This window comes from Argentina silus, assembly GCF_951799395.1.
Source record: "Argentina silus genome assembly, chromosome: 11".
NCBI classification, from domain to species: domain Eukaryota; kingdom Metazoa; phylum Chordata; class Actinopteri; order Argentiniformes; family Argentinidae; genus Argentina; species Argentina silus.
Genome location: NC_139665.1, coordinates 1,335,874 through 1,350,622, shown reverse-complemented (window position 1 = coordinate 1,350,622; position 14,749 = coordinate 1,335,874). Strand labels below are relative to the sequence as shown.

Sequence of the window (14,749 nt, the reverse complement as noted above, 5' to 3'; positions counted from 1 at the left end):
TGGGTCACAATCCACAACAGTTTTCCCTCCTAAACACCTCTTCACCCCCACTACAAGTTTCTCTCCTGTTAATATTATTTATTTTTTTAAATCCTTCTTCTAGCATTGTGACTGCCTATGGCGCCTGGTCTGAGCATTGATTACTTTATCTTATGATGACTGATGGATAGATGATTCACTTACTTAAACAAATGTATTTGTTGTAAGTCGCTTTGGATAAAGGCATCTGCTAAATGCTGTAAATGTAAATGTAAATGTAATGTAAACGTTTGATTGAACGGAGGAGAGGCCATACCTCCTGGTCGACAGGGAAGCAGCCCAGACACAACGGCCAAGGATGGAGCAAGACGGTTGCTAGGCAATAACAACTTCTGCTGCTGCTCTACAGACAACCCTAACAGTGCCCTTCCTCCTTCCTCCTCCTCCACCTCCTCCACCTCTGGTTGGGATCATCACCCACACCAATGCAATTCTGCCACCTGGTGGCTCAACCAGGATACACAGATGGGCAACAAACAAATCAACAGACACACACAAACAGGACACTTCATGATGCTTTGGCCCTGAATGTAACAATTATAACTACCTTTCTGTTCTGTTACAAACGTACAACAGTCCCTGCATCTGTGTAAAGAATTTCAGCATTTGGTTTGTATGTTTTAAATTTGGTCTGTGCAGTGGATGGTGCACTTCTGGGTTTCAAGCACAGCCGTGATTTGGAAACACGCTCTTGTGGTGAGGTAGCCCTGCCCGCCACTTCTAAGCCCAGATGTCGTCCTCGTACCAAGAGGATGTTCTCTTGGTATAAAGGCTAAGTCTGTGGCATCCATGCAAGAGTTTGCCAGTGCAAATGTTCAATCTTTAACATCCACCACAGTGAGTGGGAGGCTATAGAGTTTGAAGTTATACTCTGGGATGTACGGACCAAACCACTAGTGAAGATGATTTTATTTACATAAATCTCTTTTGTTTAAAACATAAAAGGCAAAATGAACAGCTTTACTTTTCATTTAAAAGCAAAAAAAACAAAAAACTAACCCAATCTCCAAGTCCTTCATTGCTGAAACTGCCTGAAAGCACAGGTTTCAGCCGTCTTTTCAATTGTGATTAGCATAAGTGATGTTTTCAGCAGTTTCAACTCTTATCATTCCCAATAATTACTATCGTAATTAAAACAACATTCTAATACTTTAGTTTCTCTTGCTCTGGAAGCTTCTCTGAAGAACACTATTCAGTTGTGCTTAACAGCAAATTGATACAAAGGTAAAGGTAAGTGCCATTTTAAGATTGTAGAGTGTGAACACCTTTCATATCACTAACAAAAAAAAACGACTGTATTTGAACTGAGTAACGGAGATCACCTGGGAACAGACGTGGTAGGAGCCAGATGTGGTGTTGAAGGTGCATTTTAAAGGTAGACTAACATTTCCTGAAGTAGTAGCAGTAGCAGAATCTCATCACTCGTCTGAATACAACCATCTCTTTTCTAAGGGAAAGTGTATTTTTTTTTTTTATTACATGTACAACAACGTACACAGTTTAAGCAAGGTCACACAAGAGACCAGTAGTACTGATAAGAGGTATATCGGTGATTACAGTAGCATCTCACGTATAATCAACCTCGCTTCTTGGCGCAGGGCTCGCGCGTCAGCGGAGTCCTCTTAGCTCCTTGCTTACTCTCAAACCAGCAAACACTCGGCCAGCCGTCCCAACAAAACACCAGGAATGTGGGTCTCTCACTGAACCGCACCTCTGGGACCCCCCCCCCCCCCCCCGTCACCTCGGCACAACCAATCCCCCCAGTCCCACCTCGACAAGCCCTTGGAGGAGCAAAACAAAACAATAAGAAAAGCAAATTCAAGAGAGAGAGAGAAAATAAAATGACATCCCTGATGTTGAGAAAATTAAGATGCTATTCCGTTTTAACTTATATATTCATCTCTATAACTCTATCAGTCTCCGTTGGAGTCCGTGTCATCGTTTATATAATCTTCCTCTATCGGTGTGCCGCCATTTTGTGTCCCCCACTCGTCCTCGTCGTACTCAATACTGTCATTATCCTCCTGGAGCTCGTTCTCAGGCTCCGCCCCCCCCGCGGCGGCCGCGGCGGCCTCGGCGCCTCCGTCCTCGGCGAACTGGCCCAGGTTCTCGTCCGGAGCCACGTAGCCGTTGTTGTTGGAGAAGGGCGCCCGGTCGCGGGCCTCCTCCTCGATGTACACCTTCTGGTGGCACATGGGGCACGTGTCCTGGATGTAGAGCCACTTGCGGAGGCAGAGCGCGTGGAAGTAGTGGTGGCAGGGCGTGATGCGAGCAGACGTGGCGAACTCCTGGTAGCAGATGGCGCAGACGTCCTCGATGTCGCGCAGCAGGCCGCCCTTCACCTCCGGCAGGGAGTTGATCTTCTTGACGGCCGTGCGGCGGTTGATGAAGGTCTTCCAGCCGTTCTTGGCCTGCAGGTAGATGTTGAAGTAGGCGTGGAGACACATCATGCAGGCGCGGATCTTGCTGCCCGACTCGAACATCATGGTGTACGCCCCGTTGCCGAACATGACCACGCCGAACACGAACTCGATGACGTTGCCGGTGGAGCGGACGTAGTAGACGTAGTCGTCCAGCTTCTCCCAGAGCACGTTGTGGTAGCCGTCCACCATGAAGAGGCCGTACACCGTCAGGGACACCACCACCTTCAGGCAGAGCTCCACGCAGAAGGCCGTGACGGCGAACAGCCACGTGTTGAGGGCGTAGTGGTGCCAGAGGGCGTAGCTCAGCGCCACGGGCAGCACGAAGAGGCAGAGCGACACCAGCAGGACCGGCAGGTGGCGCCGGACCGAGGAGACGTGGGAGGCGCTCAGCGACATCAGCACGGGGTCCGTCATGCCGTGGATGAAGTGGAGGATGGCGGTCAGCAGAAGGCACATGTTGCGGCTGAGCCTCACCAGCCGCTCCTCGGGGTCCAGGCCGCTCAGGCCCGTCTGCAGGGCCAGGATGAAGAACAGCACCGGCGCCACGAAGCCCAGCCGCTTGTCCTCCTCCTCAGTGGAGCCGATGAAGGCCAGGATGCTGAGGCCCAGGTAGTGGGCGATGGAGGAGATGACGGCCGACATGCCCAACACCGTCAGCGTCGAGTCGCAGCCGCTGATGATGAGGTTGCTGAACAGGTCCCAGAAGACGTCCCACGTCAGGTAGCCGTGGTCTCCGCTCTCGTGGCGGACCACCCTGACCACGTAGACCAGGATGACCGCCTGCGCCGTCATGCGGGTGAGCCAGAAGACCCGCAGCACGTCCGGGAAGCGGACCCTCTTCCACGTGTCCTCCACCAGCAGCTGCAGCCCGTAGATGCGGTACATGTGACGCACCAGCAGGTAGACGTAGCGGCTGGAGTAGTAGAACCACTTGAGCTTCAGCGCCAGGCACACCGTGGTGTTGAGGGCCAGCGCCAGGCCCGACCCCACCGCCACCAGCTGCCGGACGTCCACGGGGAGCTCGATGATGAGCCCCCACAGAGGGATCATGATGTCCAGGACCACGAGAGCGGCGAACACCGACTGGATGTTGAGCAGGACCACGTAACCCATCCCGAACAGGAGCTGGACCACGGCCATGCCCAGCCACAGGGTGGGGCCGTTGCGTGGGAGGAGTCTGATGCCCAGCGCCGCCTTGTAGTAGGCGCTGTAGAAGTCTATGTGCGACGTGGCGTAGTAGTTGATGAAAACAGCCACCACTCCCAGGAGCACGGCGAAGAACAAGGTGTAGAACTTGAAGAGGGCCTTCTGAGATAACACCAGGACCACGCTGGAGACCATGATCCCTGAGACAGAGTCAGACAGACAGAACATCAAAATCTAAATCAGTTATGTCAGTAACACTGTACATTAGGTTTACCCTCTACCTGTGTAGTTACATTGTAATTACTGTAACAACATTGTAGCATATGAAGTTGAGCCGTTTTTACACAAGTGGCATATGGAGCAGTACTTACTCCACCGGCAACCTAAACCACTCATTACTACACAATGACCAATAACAGCATGTTATTGTCAGCTTGTTGTGTGTAATTACATAGTGACTACACAGGTATAGGGGCAACGTCATGACAAGTGTCACCAATATTTCTGTTGCACACAAAAACATCAGCATCCAAGTTCCCTGCGTGCAACCTAGATCGTGAGGATCGTGTGTGTGACTTTACAGCTACTAGGAGAATAGGTCATCACAATCACATCGAGGCAGGAATTGACTTTGAGCAGCCAAGACGTGAATGGTTGTGGGTGAAAGTAGAGGGCAACAGAATGACCCAGTGTGTGTCGCAATAAATAGTGGTACATCTGTAACAGACCAACACAGCTGCTACACCAGGACTTCACCTTGCTGTTACAGTTGCTGTCTACTCTTTCTGCACGGCCTGGTGTACCAGGTAACATGGAACACAACAGCTCATCAACTCTGTACCACTGTAGCCGTATGGACGCGGGCTTCACACGCTTGGGGTAGCAGACCTGTAAGGACCGGTTCCCCAGCCACAGATTAAGCCTGTTCCTGGACTAAATCACACTCTCAGTGGAGGTTCTCTAGAAAACATTTGCTTTAGTCTAGGACTAGGCTTAACCTAGGTCCGGGAAACCAGCCACATTTGGCAACTAGCAAGATGTGTATGTGTATTAATGCTAGGGTTAGGTATACTTCACTGAAGTCAGTGGCAGGAACTCTGATCTCTGAACTCGGGCAGCAAAGTGAGGTTAGCAAACTAGCAATCTGTCCAAATGTGTTTGTTGGCCTGTCCAGTGTTGATAAGCCACAGTGAAGGCCCTCCTGCAGCCATTATGACCGCATTAGCATGGATGACGGTGGCTGGAATAGGACTGTCAGCCGACCACTACACCCAGTAGTCCCACCTGAGGGGTCACCTACAGGAGCTGATCAACATGTGTGGGCACACCGAGGATGGCGGCCACGTAGCTGGACAGGACAGCCTGAGCAGGACCGAGGAGAGGAGAGGGTCAGTCCAGCTGCGCATAAACACGGACTTCAGGTTGTGATCGCTAGCTGGTGAACCGGCCTCAGAGGAGTGAACTGTAGGCCGTTGACAGGTGACGCTGCTCGGCCACACACACACACACACACACACACACACACACACACACACACACACACACACACACACACACACACACACACACACACACACACACACACACACACACACACACACACACGAGCTGCCGCCAGGCTACCTGTCACCCTGCCGGCGCTCCTAAACTAACACAACCACCCAAGATCTTACCCAGAACTCTGATTAAAATCCTCCCCGCCGTCCCGGCCCATCCTGACCCGGGATCATAGTAGGAGTTAAAAATGGCGTCGATAATAAAGATACAGGGGACGCGGAGCGCCACATCCAGCACGGCCAAGGCCTGCTGGCTGATCCGGACCTGAGTGGACGCCATGGCGGCGTGGTGGGTGAAGTCCCGGAGGACTCAGTCACTCCGTGTTGGCTTTAAAAGCCCCCCCAGCTCCCCGGGTTCCTTCGGGTTGAACTTCCCACACGTTAGTGAACGGGATCCCTGCTGTCCGCCATCTTCGCCGTCCGCCTGTTGCTATGCAAAGAACGCGGAAGTTGTTCATGTTTTGAACCCCGGCGTGACGTCGACGGCGTCACCGGGACCGGAGGTGTGGCTCGTGACGTCGTCTGCGTCGCTGCCGGTTCCTTCAGGACGACGCGGACACCCGGAGACCCGACCGGGGATCAAGAGTCCCGACCGGGATCTCAGAGGGTGATCTGATGTCTCCAAACATGAACGCCCGCAGCTGATGGCTAACGTTGGCCAGTTAGAACCTTACAATGAGTACATTTGTCTAAAGTAAGTAAGTCAAAGCCAACCCCCCCCCTCCTGTTCAGTCAGTAAGTAAACGCCCCCCCCCCTCCTGTTCAGTCAGTAAGTAAACGCCCCCCCCTCCTGTTCAGTCAGTAAGTAAACGCCCCCCCCCCTCCTGTTCAGTCAGTAAGTAAACGCCCCCCCCCTCCTGTTCAGTCAGTAAGTAAACGCCCCCCCCCTCCTGTTCAGTCAGTAAGTAAACGCCCCCCCCTCCTGTTCAGTCAGTAAGTAAACGCCCCCCCCCTCCTGTTCAGTCAGTAAGTAAACGCCCCCCCCCTCCTGTTCATTAACTATCTTTATTATATTCTGTTGTTGTTGCTGAGAGCTGCTCTGCCCAAGGTATTTCTTTGCATTGTGTTCTTGTATTCAATGTAATGACAAATAAACAGAACTTGAACTTGAAACCTTCCATAAGAACAATTTTCAAAAGCAGTCACAATGCTGGAGTAAGGAAAGACACAGGTTTGTTCGTGTATTCATACATTTTATTTTCTATTTGGAACATAAACCACTTTTCAAATGAGGTCTGTGGTCGTTAGCGTCAGCTCCCGGTGAAGAACAGTGTGACTGTGTTGTTGTAGATGGTGTTGGCGAGCTCCCTGGGGTCCTCACTCCTCGCTGCAGCCATGACTTCAAACACTTGTCTGAAACAGAAGGGGTCGTTTAAACACACTCACCGCCACGTCTGTCTGGACAGTAATGATGACCATGAGGCAGAATGTCAGTATCTGAAGACATCATTCACCATCGGCCAAGTCATGACTCATAACATCATCAAAAGAGTTCATAGAATCGCAGTCTATTATAATCGTTAGTCTATTATTCACGTCATTGTATGAGTTCACTTACAGGATGTGGCATGGTTCGTTCCTGTCCTTCACACAGTGGCCCGCTTCCCATTTCTTCTTGGTGGGAAATGTAGTTTTAACATGCTTTGAGCCGGCATGCGTGTTCTTCACCCCACACCAAGGAGCATCTGGAACAGTGAAGAGCAACATTAACTCCTTTAGTGCCGAAGGTCAACGAAGCCCAAATTGCCAAGGGTGACTTTATTCACCTAAAATGCATAAATGATGATGCTTCGTTTTGTAGCCAATCAGAGTGTTGTTGCTAGGTAAACACCACATAGAACACTTGGCTCTCTAGGTGAGGAGTGTTCCGGAACTCTTTGGTAGTTGGTGAGTTAACAACCAAACTTGTATTGTCCCACTTCAGGAAAAGCTAGATGAACACAATCAACTGGTTCATGTTGTTGAACTGGTTCATGTTGTTGAACTGGTTCATATTTCAACTGTTACTGTTGGGCTGTAAGAGAACCGTCACCATGTCAACCAACCTGTCTCAATCATCAGTCTTTCACTCGGGATGGACTTCATCGCCTCAATGTTGGCCTCCGTTTTCAAGGAACTGAACAAAATAAGGGTTATGAATAAAATGCATCATTGTTATGAGGTTGCCCATAAACAACTGGATTTTGCAGAGAACATAATTATTCATAATTATTCCAATGTATTCTTATTTTTTTTAAATTATTATTCTTACTTTTTAGGGGAGGCTTCTCAACAACCCTACCGGGTTTCTTAACCTCCCCTGCACCATTTACCTGTTCTTTTCATTGAGTATTTCCTTTGTTATTGGTGTGTGTGTATGAATCATACATACTAATAAAACACCCCACATTATCTCACCATCCATTTATGCCAATATATAGACCCATGTCAACCAGGGCGGCAGCATCCTCTTTGCTCCCGTCGAAGGAGTGGACCTGCAGGACGGCAGGTTATCAAACGCTGCCCTGGAAACGCTGAGACTCAGACAGGAACAGGAACTGTTCAGGGCTTCTTTTCCTGAAGAGTCACTGGGTTGCATGCTTTTGTTTGAGCGCAGCATTAACACACCTGTTTCAAACACCTGCATGATGCTAGTCATGGTCTTTGGTCTGGCCCTTAATGAGTTGAATTACGTGTGAGTGCTGGGCTGAAACAAAAGCATGCTCACCCCGTATGACTCTCTACAAATGAATAAAAACTCTATATTATATTAGAGAGAGAGAGAGAGAGAGAGATTTCCTTACCACACCCCCAACAATTCTGTCTCTGTTTCTTTTCATGATGTCTGTGGAGGTAAAATGGACAGCAACATCATAACATCAGCGACACAACTTTATGGTGTTAAAAACACCATCTGCAGTTGGTGCAGATTAGCGGGCCTCATAGACGGTGTAAATTATCCATGTGAAGCTGTAACCTCAAACCTTCCTTTGATTTTTAACTCTGAACTAATTGTTTAAGGATAATCGCTTAGTGGTTATTTTAACAACTTTTCGAGTTGTAAACAAAGTGGTCAGCCTGCCAATTCTCAACCACAGAAGGCGGCCATTTTAAGATATTGTACTTGTGCAGGACTCACGTACCAAGGAAGTCCTTATGAGAGTTTCTGCAGTGAAGGAACATTGGAAGTTTGGTCTCCTCCGCCAGGTCAAACTGCTTCTCGAAATACCTATCATAGGGATCAGAGAAAAATACGTATTATCTACTGTACCTTCTATCTCATATTGTGTAGGCTTTCAGCACTTTTTTTGTTTTTAAAGAATGGAAACTCACTTCAGCTGAGTCTCTTTTGGACAGAATTCCAACCTGTCGAAATCTGTATAGTTGAGAAAAGTGAATTTAGACATTATCTGTTCATCATGTCTATGTAACCAGGTCAGGTCAGGACAAACACAACACATAGAACATGCCAACCATTAGAATTAGAATTATATTTCTATGATGTCAACCCTATCTTGCTTGCCAGACTAGATGCCCAACATTCTAAGATACAATCACCAACCAAACTTACCCAACCCACATTCACCGACGGCCACCACCTTCCCTCTGTTTGATGTTGACAGCTCCAGCAGTGCAGAGAAGTACTGGTCCGGTCCCTTCTGTTCAAACTCACTGCAGCGTGTTGGGTGACATCCAACGGTACAGTAAAACTCCTCTGTGCATCGACAAAAATGGTATAACCATAATTGAATCATCACTCAAGAGCTCTGACAAAATCTATTGAACACACATTAATTATCAGGAATGAATTTCAGGAGTCATGCATTTGGTGCATGGCTGTTGTCCAGCTAAAGGTCCTTCACCCCGGGTCTCTGCTAATGCCAGGGCCGCCTTGCTGTCCTCCAGGTTTCCTCCGGTAATCATTAACTGAGAGGATGAAAGAACAAATGTTACAAACTTATGAGGTAACAAACTTATCAGGTCTGGTACGTTTATGACATAATTTGAAATGAAAGAGAAAACAACTTTACCTTCTGGACCCCAACTTTAACAGCTCTGTCAAATATCTGATCAAAGTCATCTGGAAAAAAAGCAAGCCTTCAGTTTGCCTCGGTTTACCATTTCATGTGTCAAACTATCTACCCAGATACAAACATTACAATTATCATGACACTTTTATTATTACAAATTAAGAACATATTCTTCATAAAATTGACATAGAATCAATAACCGGTCTGAATAACAGCTGTAATAACGACATTATCCATCACCGATTGTGCACATTTTTGCCAATATCAGCGATGCTGATTGCTGGCCGATCAATCGGTGCTTCTCTAACTTACCTTGGTGTTTCTGATGTCCTCTGTAGATTCCTCTAAACATGGGATCTGTCAGATTCACACCAATGTCTGGAGAGCAGGAGCAGAATCATCATCATCATCATCATCGTGTTCATAATGATCAATCAACTCAAACAATCTTATTTTACATAACTGTCAGTTTAACAACAAGGTAAACACATGTCCACTCGTATTGCATTGACGGCCGGCACTGTAACCATCAGGGCTGAGTTTCCCCAAAGCGTCGTAGACTGAAGTGGTAGTCCAGTAGTCTATACTCCTAATACTAGAATACTTCATCTGTTTTATCTACAGCACAGCCCAACTCCTCCCGACCCTCGACCAGCACACTTGTTCACGTAATGAATGTTAGTTCTGTTCCTCAGATGAGATGGACCTGACCGGTGTTGGGACTGTGGTGTTGGGTGTTGGGTGTGTGGGACCGAGGACAGCGGGGAGCTCCTGGGGGTCGAGGTTAGCCTGCTCGGCTGGGAGCTCCTGGGGGTCGAGGTTAGCCTGCTCGGCTGGGAGCTCCTGGGGGTCGAGGTTAGCCTGCTCGGCTGGGAGCTCCTGGGGGTCGAGGTTAGCCTGCTCGGCTGGGAGCTCCTGGGGGTCGAGGGTAGCCTGCTCGGCTGGGAGCTCCTGGGGGTCGAGGGTAGCCTGCTCGGCTGGGAGCTCCTGGGGGTCGAGGTTAGCCTGCTCGGCTGGGAGCCCCTGGGGGTCGAGGGTAGCCTGCTCGGCTGGGAGCCCCTGGGGGTTGAGGGTAGCCTGCTCGGCTGGGAGCTCCTGGGGGTCGAGGGTAGCCTGCTCGGCTGGGAGCTCCTGGGGGTCGAGGTTAGCCTGCTCGGCTGGGAGCTCCTGGGGGTCGAGGTTAGCCTGCTCGGCTGGGAACAGGCCTGGCGAATACTTTACACACAGCAGTCACGCAGTCTCTTTTAGTTGAGTTTTTGGTGGGATCTGTACCAGCGATCGGCCGACTAGAAGCGTCTTACCTATGAAGTTGAAGCGCGTCATGGTGCCTCTGGAGAAGACGGAGCCGCACGCTCTCAGCAGCATACCCAATACCGTACCCTCTACACTAAATGCGCAGTCCGTGGTTCTATTTGTGTCTCATATTTTCTCTGGGTCAAGATCATTTACATTGAGGACGCAATCGTAATTTTCACTGACATAAAAGAGAAAGAAGTATGAGGGGGGAAATGAGTTTCTCTCCTGTTCATAAAAAAGAAATTGTGACTGCCTACGGCCCCTGGTCTGAGCATTGATGACTTTGTCTTATGATGACTGTTGGATAGATGATTCACATACTTAAACAAATGTATTTGCTGTCAGTCGCTTTGGATAAAGGCGCGTCTGCTAAATGCTGTAAATGTAAATGTAAATGTAAATGTAAATGAATTCCCAGTTCAGTAGGATTTAGGCTGCGCGTCTTTTAGGTGTGTATATGTCGGTGTCCCAGAATGCTCCTCCGCCGCCGGGAAGGTGACAGCGGACAGACAAGATGGCCGCCTTCCTCACTCACCAGCAGAAGGTCTTGAGGCTTTATAAAAGGTCTCTGCGGCACCTCGAGTCATGGTGTATATTTCGGTAAGTAAACGAGCTAAATAGCACTGAAGTGGTCTTTTCTGGACCCTTAATGCTCAGTTGGAACCGCTGCGTGGAGCCTCTTTGATCACGTAGGTCAGCCAAGGCTGTGTCCGGCTCGGTCAGGGGCCTGGTTGTTGTCTGGTTGTTGTCTGGTTGTTGTCTGGTTGTTGTCTGGTTGTTGTCTGGTTGTTGTCTAGCTGTCCGGCTCGGTCAGTGGCCTGGTTGTTGTCTGTCATCCAGCTGACGCTTTTATCCAGAGACACTTACATTACAGTGAGTTCATACATGTTTCAGTATATATGGTCCCAGCGGGAATCTAACCCACAACCTAAGCGTTGTCAGCACCATGCTACCAGCTGAACCACAGAGGAGCACGGCTGGTTGTGACTGTCTGTCAGCTCCGTTACCTGTCTGTCAGCTCCGTTACCTGTCTGTCAGCTCCGTTACCTGTCTGTCAGCTCCGTTACCTGTCTGTCAGCTCCGCTACCTGACTGTCAGCTCCGTTACCTGACTGTCAGCTCCGCTACCTGACTGTCAGACTGAAGTCATGTCAGCTGAGTGTTTAGTTCTGATAAATATGACACCAGATTGGCATTTGTCATGTGCAACAATCGCACTCCCAACTGTTACCTAACGTCGCTAGTTAGCTTCCTAGCCCAGGAGGTCCTTTATTATGGGGTAGATAATCAGAGCTGACCTGTAGAGCAGATCAGAAGGGTTAGGGTTAGGGCTAGGGTTAGAGTTAGGGTTAGGGCTAGGGTTAGGGTCAGGGTTAGGGTTAGGGTTAGGGTTAGAGTTAGGGTTAGGGCTAGGGTTAGGGTCAGGGTTAGGGTTAGAGTTAGGGTTAGGGTCAGGGTTAGGGTTAGAGTTAGGGTTAGGGTTAGAGTTAGGGTTAGAGTTAGAGTTAGGGTTAGGGTTAGGGTTAGAGTTAGGGTTAGGGTTAGAGTTAGGGTTAGGGTTAGGGTTAGAGTTAGGGTTAGAGTTAGCCCGAACAGCGGCTTCCAGAACCATGGTTCCAGCCTGTACATACTAGATATGTGTGTTCTTTGTCTGACTTTAATAACCGAGCGACTGCTGTTGGTGACATTGTGGGACGTGTTGATTTGCAGGGATAAATACCGCTTCTACGCGTGTCTGATGCGGTCACGGTTCGACGAGAACAGGGACGAGAAGGACATGGTCAAAGCCACGATGATGCTCAAGTCCGCCGAGGAGGAGTTCTGGAAGAACCAGCACTCCCAGCCCTACATCTTCCCCGACTCCCCGGGAGGAACCGCTTATGAGAGATATGAATGCTATAAGGTCAGTGAATGGCAGGGTCCCCCGGCCCGGCCTCCCTGTCTCTGGAGGTGCGGATTGTGAGTTACTGATCAGTATGTAACACAGAGTGGCCCGCTGGCCTGCCAGGCCAGTTAAAACAAGGGTCGGGACACTTAACTCCTTTTCAGAGTGACTTTGGCAGTCCTGCCATGCATTTTATACGGAAACATGTTCATACTACAGTCACTGATCTTTTGTGTTTGTGTCCCCAGGTCCCAGAGTGGTGTCTAGACCACTGGCATCCGTCTGAGAAGGCCTTGTACCCGGACTACTTTGCCAAGAGGGAACAGTGGAAGAAGCTGCGGGAACAGAGCTGGGAGAGAGAGGTACGTTTGACCAGTGGCGTCTTCCTTATTGTGATTATTATGACATCGTCCTGCAAATTGATATTGTTTGATTGTTGCGTTGTTGAAGGCATTGTTGCGTTGTTGACCCCGAAAGCATTTAATTTCATTGTATGCTGTATATTGTGTAAGTTACCATTCCATTTTGATTTGAAGAAACGATAGAATTAGCATGATTGTATATGTATGACTCTGAGTTTGACAAGAGGTAACCTAAGTCCTCTTCCTCAACCATCCACTGTTTTATTTTGTTAAGTAATATCCCTGGTGATCCCATTTCGGGACGAAAAGGATTGTACAGACTTCTTCTTTTTAACCAATCTACATTCCACACAAACACGTTCCTAGTTTGCTCTGGGCTGAAACGATGTCACCTCTCATTCCAGGTCCAGCAGCTTGCGGAGGAGACTCCTGCTGGTGGGCCCAAGACCGAGGCCCTCCCCCCGGCCCGCAGGGAGGGCGACCTCCCCCCTCTGTGGTGGCAGCACGTCACCCGCCCCAGGGAGCGCCCCATGTGAGAGTCATCGGACCAGTCTACCTGGTGGTGCTCCATGAGAACGCATGGAGACATCCCCACGGTACCTACTACCCCACAACTCCTTCTGAATTACTATCCACCTGTAAAGATATTGATATGATGGAGTAGTTTTGAAAAAGGTAATTCTGTAAAAGTGGATGACATTGAAATGTACTGTAGCTGTACTTATTTCCCTGTACAAGGACATCTACTTCAATAAATGTATGATGAATATATATATATACATGTTGCCTTGTGAGGTTCTGTAATGATGCTTTTCCACTGTCACTTTTGGACCAAAGCCTGAGACTTTTGTGCGACCAAATGTTACACAGCTGGTTTACAACCTTACCAAGGAGAAGAGGTCTTCTTCCCCGCTTTATTGCAGAACAACTTTTTACGCGTGATCGTGCTTATTCATGTCCTTGATGGACATGAATAATTGTTACTATATACTGAAATGTATGCACTCATTGCAATGTAAGTCGCTTTGGATAAATGGCATATATTATATTATATTATATTATTATTATTATTGATGGCAGGTGAGAGCGTGAGGCGGTTTAAAATGCGTATGTTGTGGCAAAAGTGGGAGGTTGATCAGGGTGTTCACATCAGAACACTCAGGCTTCCGTTACCGACAGACACAAGCCTGCTTCCTCTTCACTCCCAAAGTCAGAGTTCCTCTAACTGTCAAACCACTGGTCTCTGGTCGTCACCCGCGTCCGATGAGAAAGGAGTGTTTCTGGCCACTCTTTCCCCTTTCAGAGCAGAATCAATGAAAGAAAGACTCCTGGGATTTGTTTTTCCACAGACGCACATTTTATGCTACATCTTTATTTGTGTGCTGAAACAACTGTTACAGAGCAAATAGCAGACAAGATTCAGAAACTGAACAATAAACATTTTATCGAGCGCCACTGGTGCAGAAAGAGGTCAACTCTGTCCAAACAGATTTCTACATCATCAGCAACACACTCCAAAGGCTACAGCCACCAAGGGAACACACCAGTGAAATGTTTTCACCTACTATTGTGAAAATGCAATGAAAGACAAACATAATTTACCCCTTCTGACTTTTACTGAACCCCATGTTTTGCTTTTTATTTTTCCTTCCCACTGGAAATAAGTGGTGCGACCGTGTGATTGGTGCTACTGCTTGGTGAATACTACTATGTACTGTAATCTGTCCCAGTGTGCTCTGATCACTCCTTTCCTTCATCTCCTTTCCTTCATCTCCTCTCCTTCATGGTCATTTACAAGTGTACTGGACTGGTTAACATCATATCTCTATCAAGTCTCCTTAGATCAGTGATCATGAAGGAGAGCAAACCTTAAGAACCACTTCAGACCATGAGAACCACTTCAGACCATGAGAACAAAGCGAGTCCTCTTCAACAATAATTAACATCAACGTAGAGATTACTTCTACCCATTTAGCAAACCGGTACATAGAAAATGGCAACTTTTAGTCTTAACATCAACAACTTTACTTGGA

General features: G+C 48.4%; 3 protein-coding genes across 4 annotated transcripts; 1 reads left to right on the top strand and 2 right to left on the bottom strand.

Annotated features, from left to right (window-relative positions):
* Positions 1–918: 918 nt before the first annotated feature.
* On the bottom strand, positions 919–5,583 carry rnf139 (ring finger protein 139). The gene is made up of 2 exons (XM_083680423.1): positions 5,282–5,583; positions 919–3,808 (listed from the first exon to the last, which is right to left on the bottom strand). Exons 1-2 carry the CDS (start codon positions 5,442–5,444, stop codon positions 1,953–1,955), a joined length of 2,019 nt encoding a protein of 672 aa, XP_083536549.1. The 5' UTR covers positions 5,445–5,583; the 3' UTR covers positions 919–1,952.
* Positions 5,584–6,345: 762 nt separating this feature from the next.
* Positions 6,346–10,512, bottom strand: tatdn1 (TatD DNase domain containing 1). Of its 2 annotated transcripts, none has more exons than XM_083680420.1 (12): positions 10,476–10,512; positions 9,487–9,552; positions 9,175–9,224; positions 9,007–9,070; positions 8,715–8,858; positions 8,477–8,519; positions 8,287–8,372; positions 7,948–7,988; positions 7,562–7,638; positions 7,210–7,280; positions 6,723–6,849; positions 6,346–6,517 (listed from the first exon to the last, which is right to left on the bottom strand). In XM_083680420.1, exons 1-12 carry the CDS (start codon positions 10,495–10,497, stop codon positions 6,415–6,417), a joined length of 894 nt encoding a protein of 297 aa, XP_083536546.1. In that variant the 5' UTR covers positions 10,498–10,512; the 3' UTR covers positions 6,346–6,414. The 2 variants fall into 2 exon arrangements, with proteins under 2 accessions (XP_083536546.1, XP_083536547.1); XM_083680421.1 differs by lacking the exon at positions 10,476–10,512 and adding an exon at positions 9,886–10,463.
* Positions 10,513–10,951: 439 nt separating this feature from the next.
* On the top strand, positions 10,952–13,485 carry ndufb9 (NADH:ubiquinone oxidoreductase subunit B9). Its single transcript, XM_083680849.1, has 4 exons — positions 10,952–11,070; positions 12,180–12,372; positions 12,603–12,716; positions 13,121–13,485. The coding sequence occupies exons 1-4, from the start codon at positions 10,985–10,987 to the stop codon at positions 13,250–13,252; spliced, it is 525 nt and encodes a 174-aa protein (XP_083536975.1). The 5' UTR covers positions 10,952–10,984; the 3' UTR covers positions 13,253–13,485.
* The last annotated feature ends 1,264 nt before the right edge of the window (positions 13,486–14,749 follow it).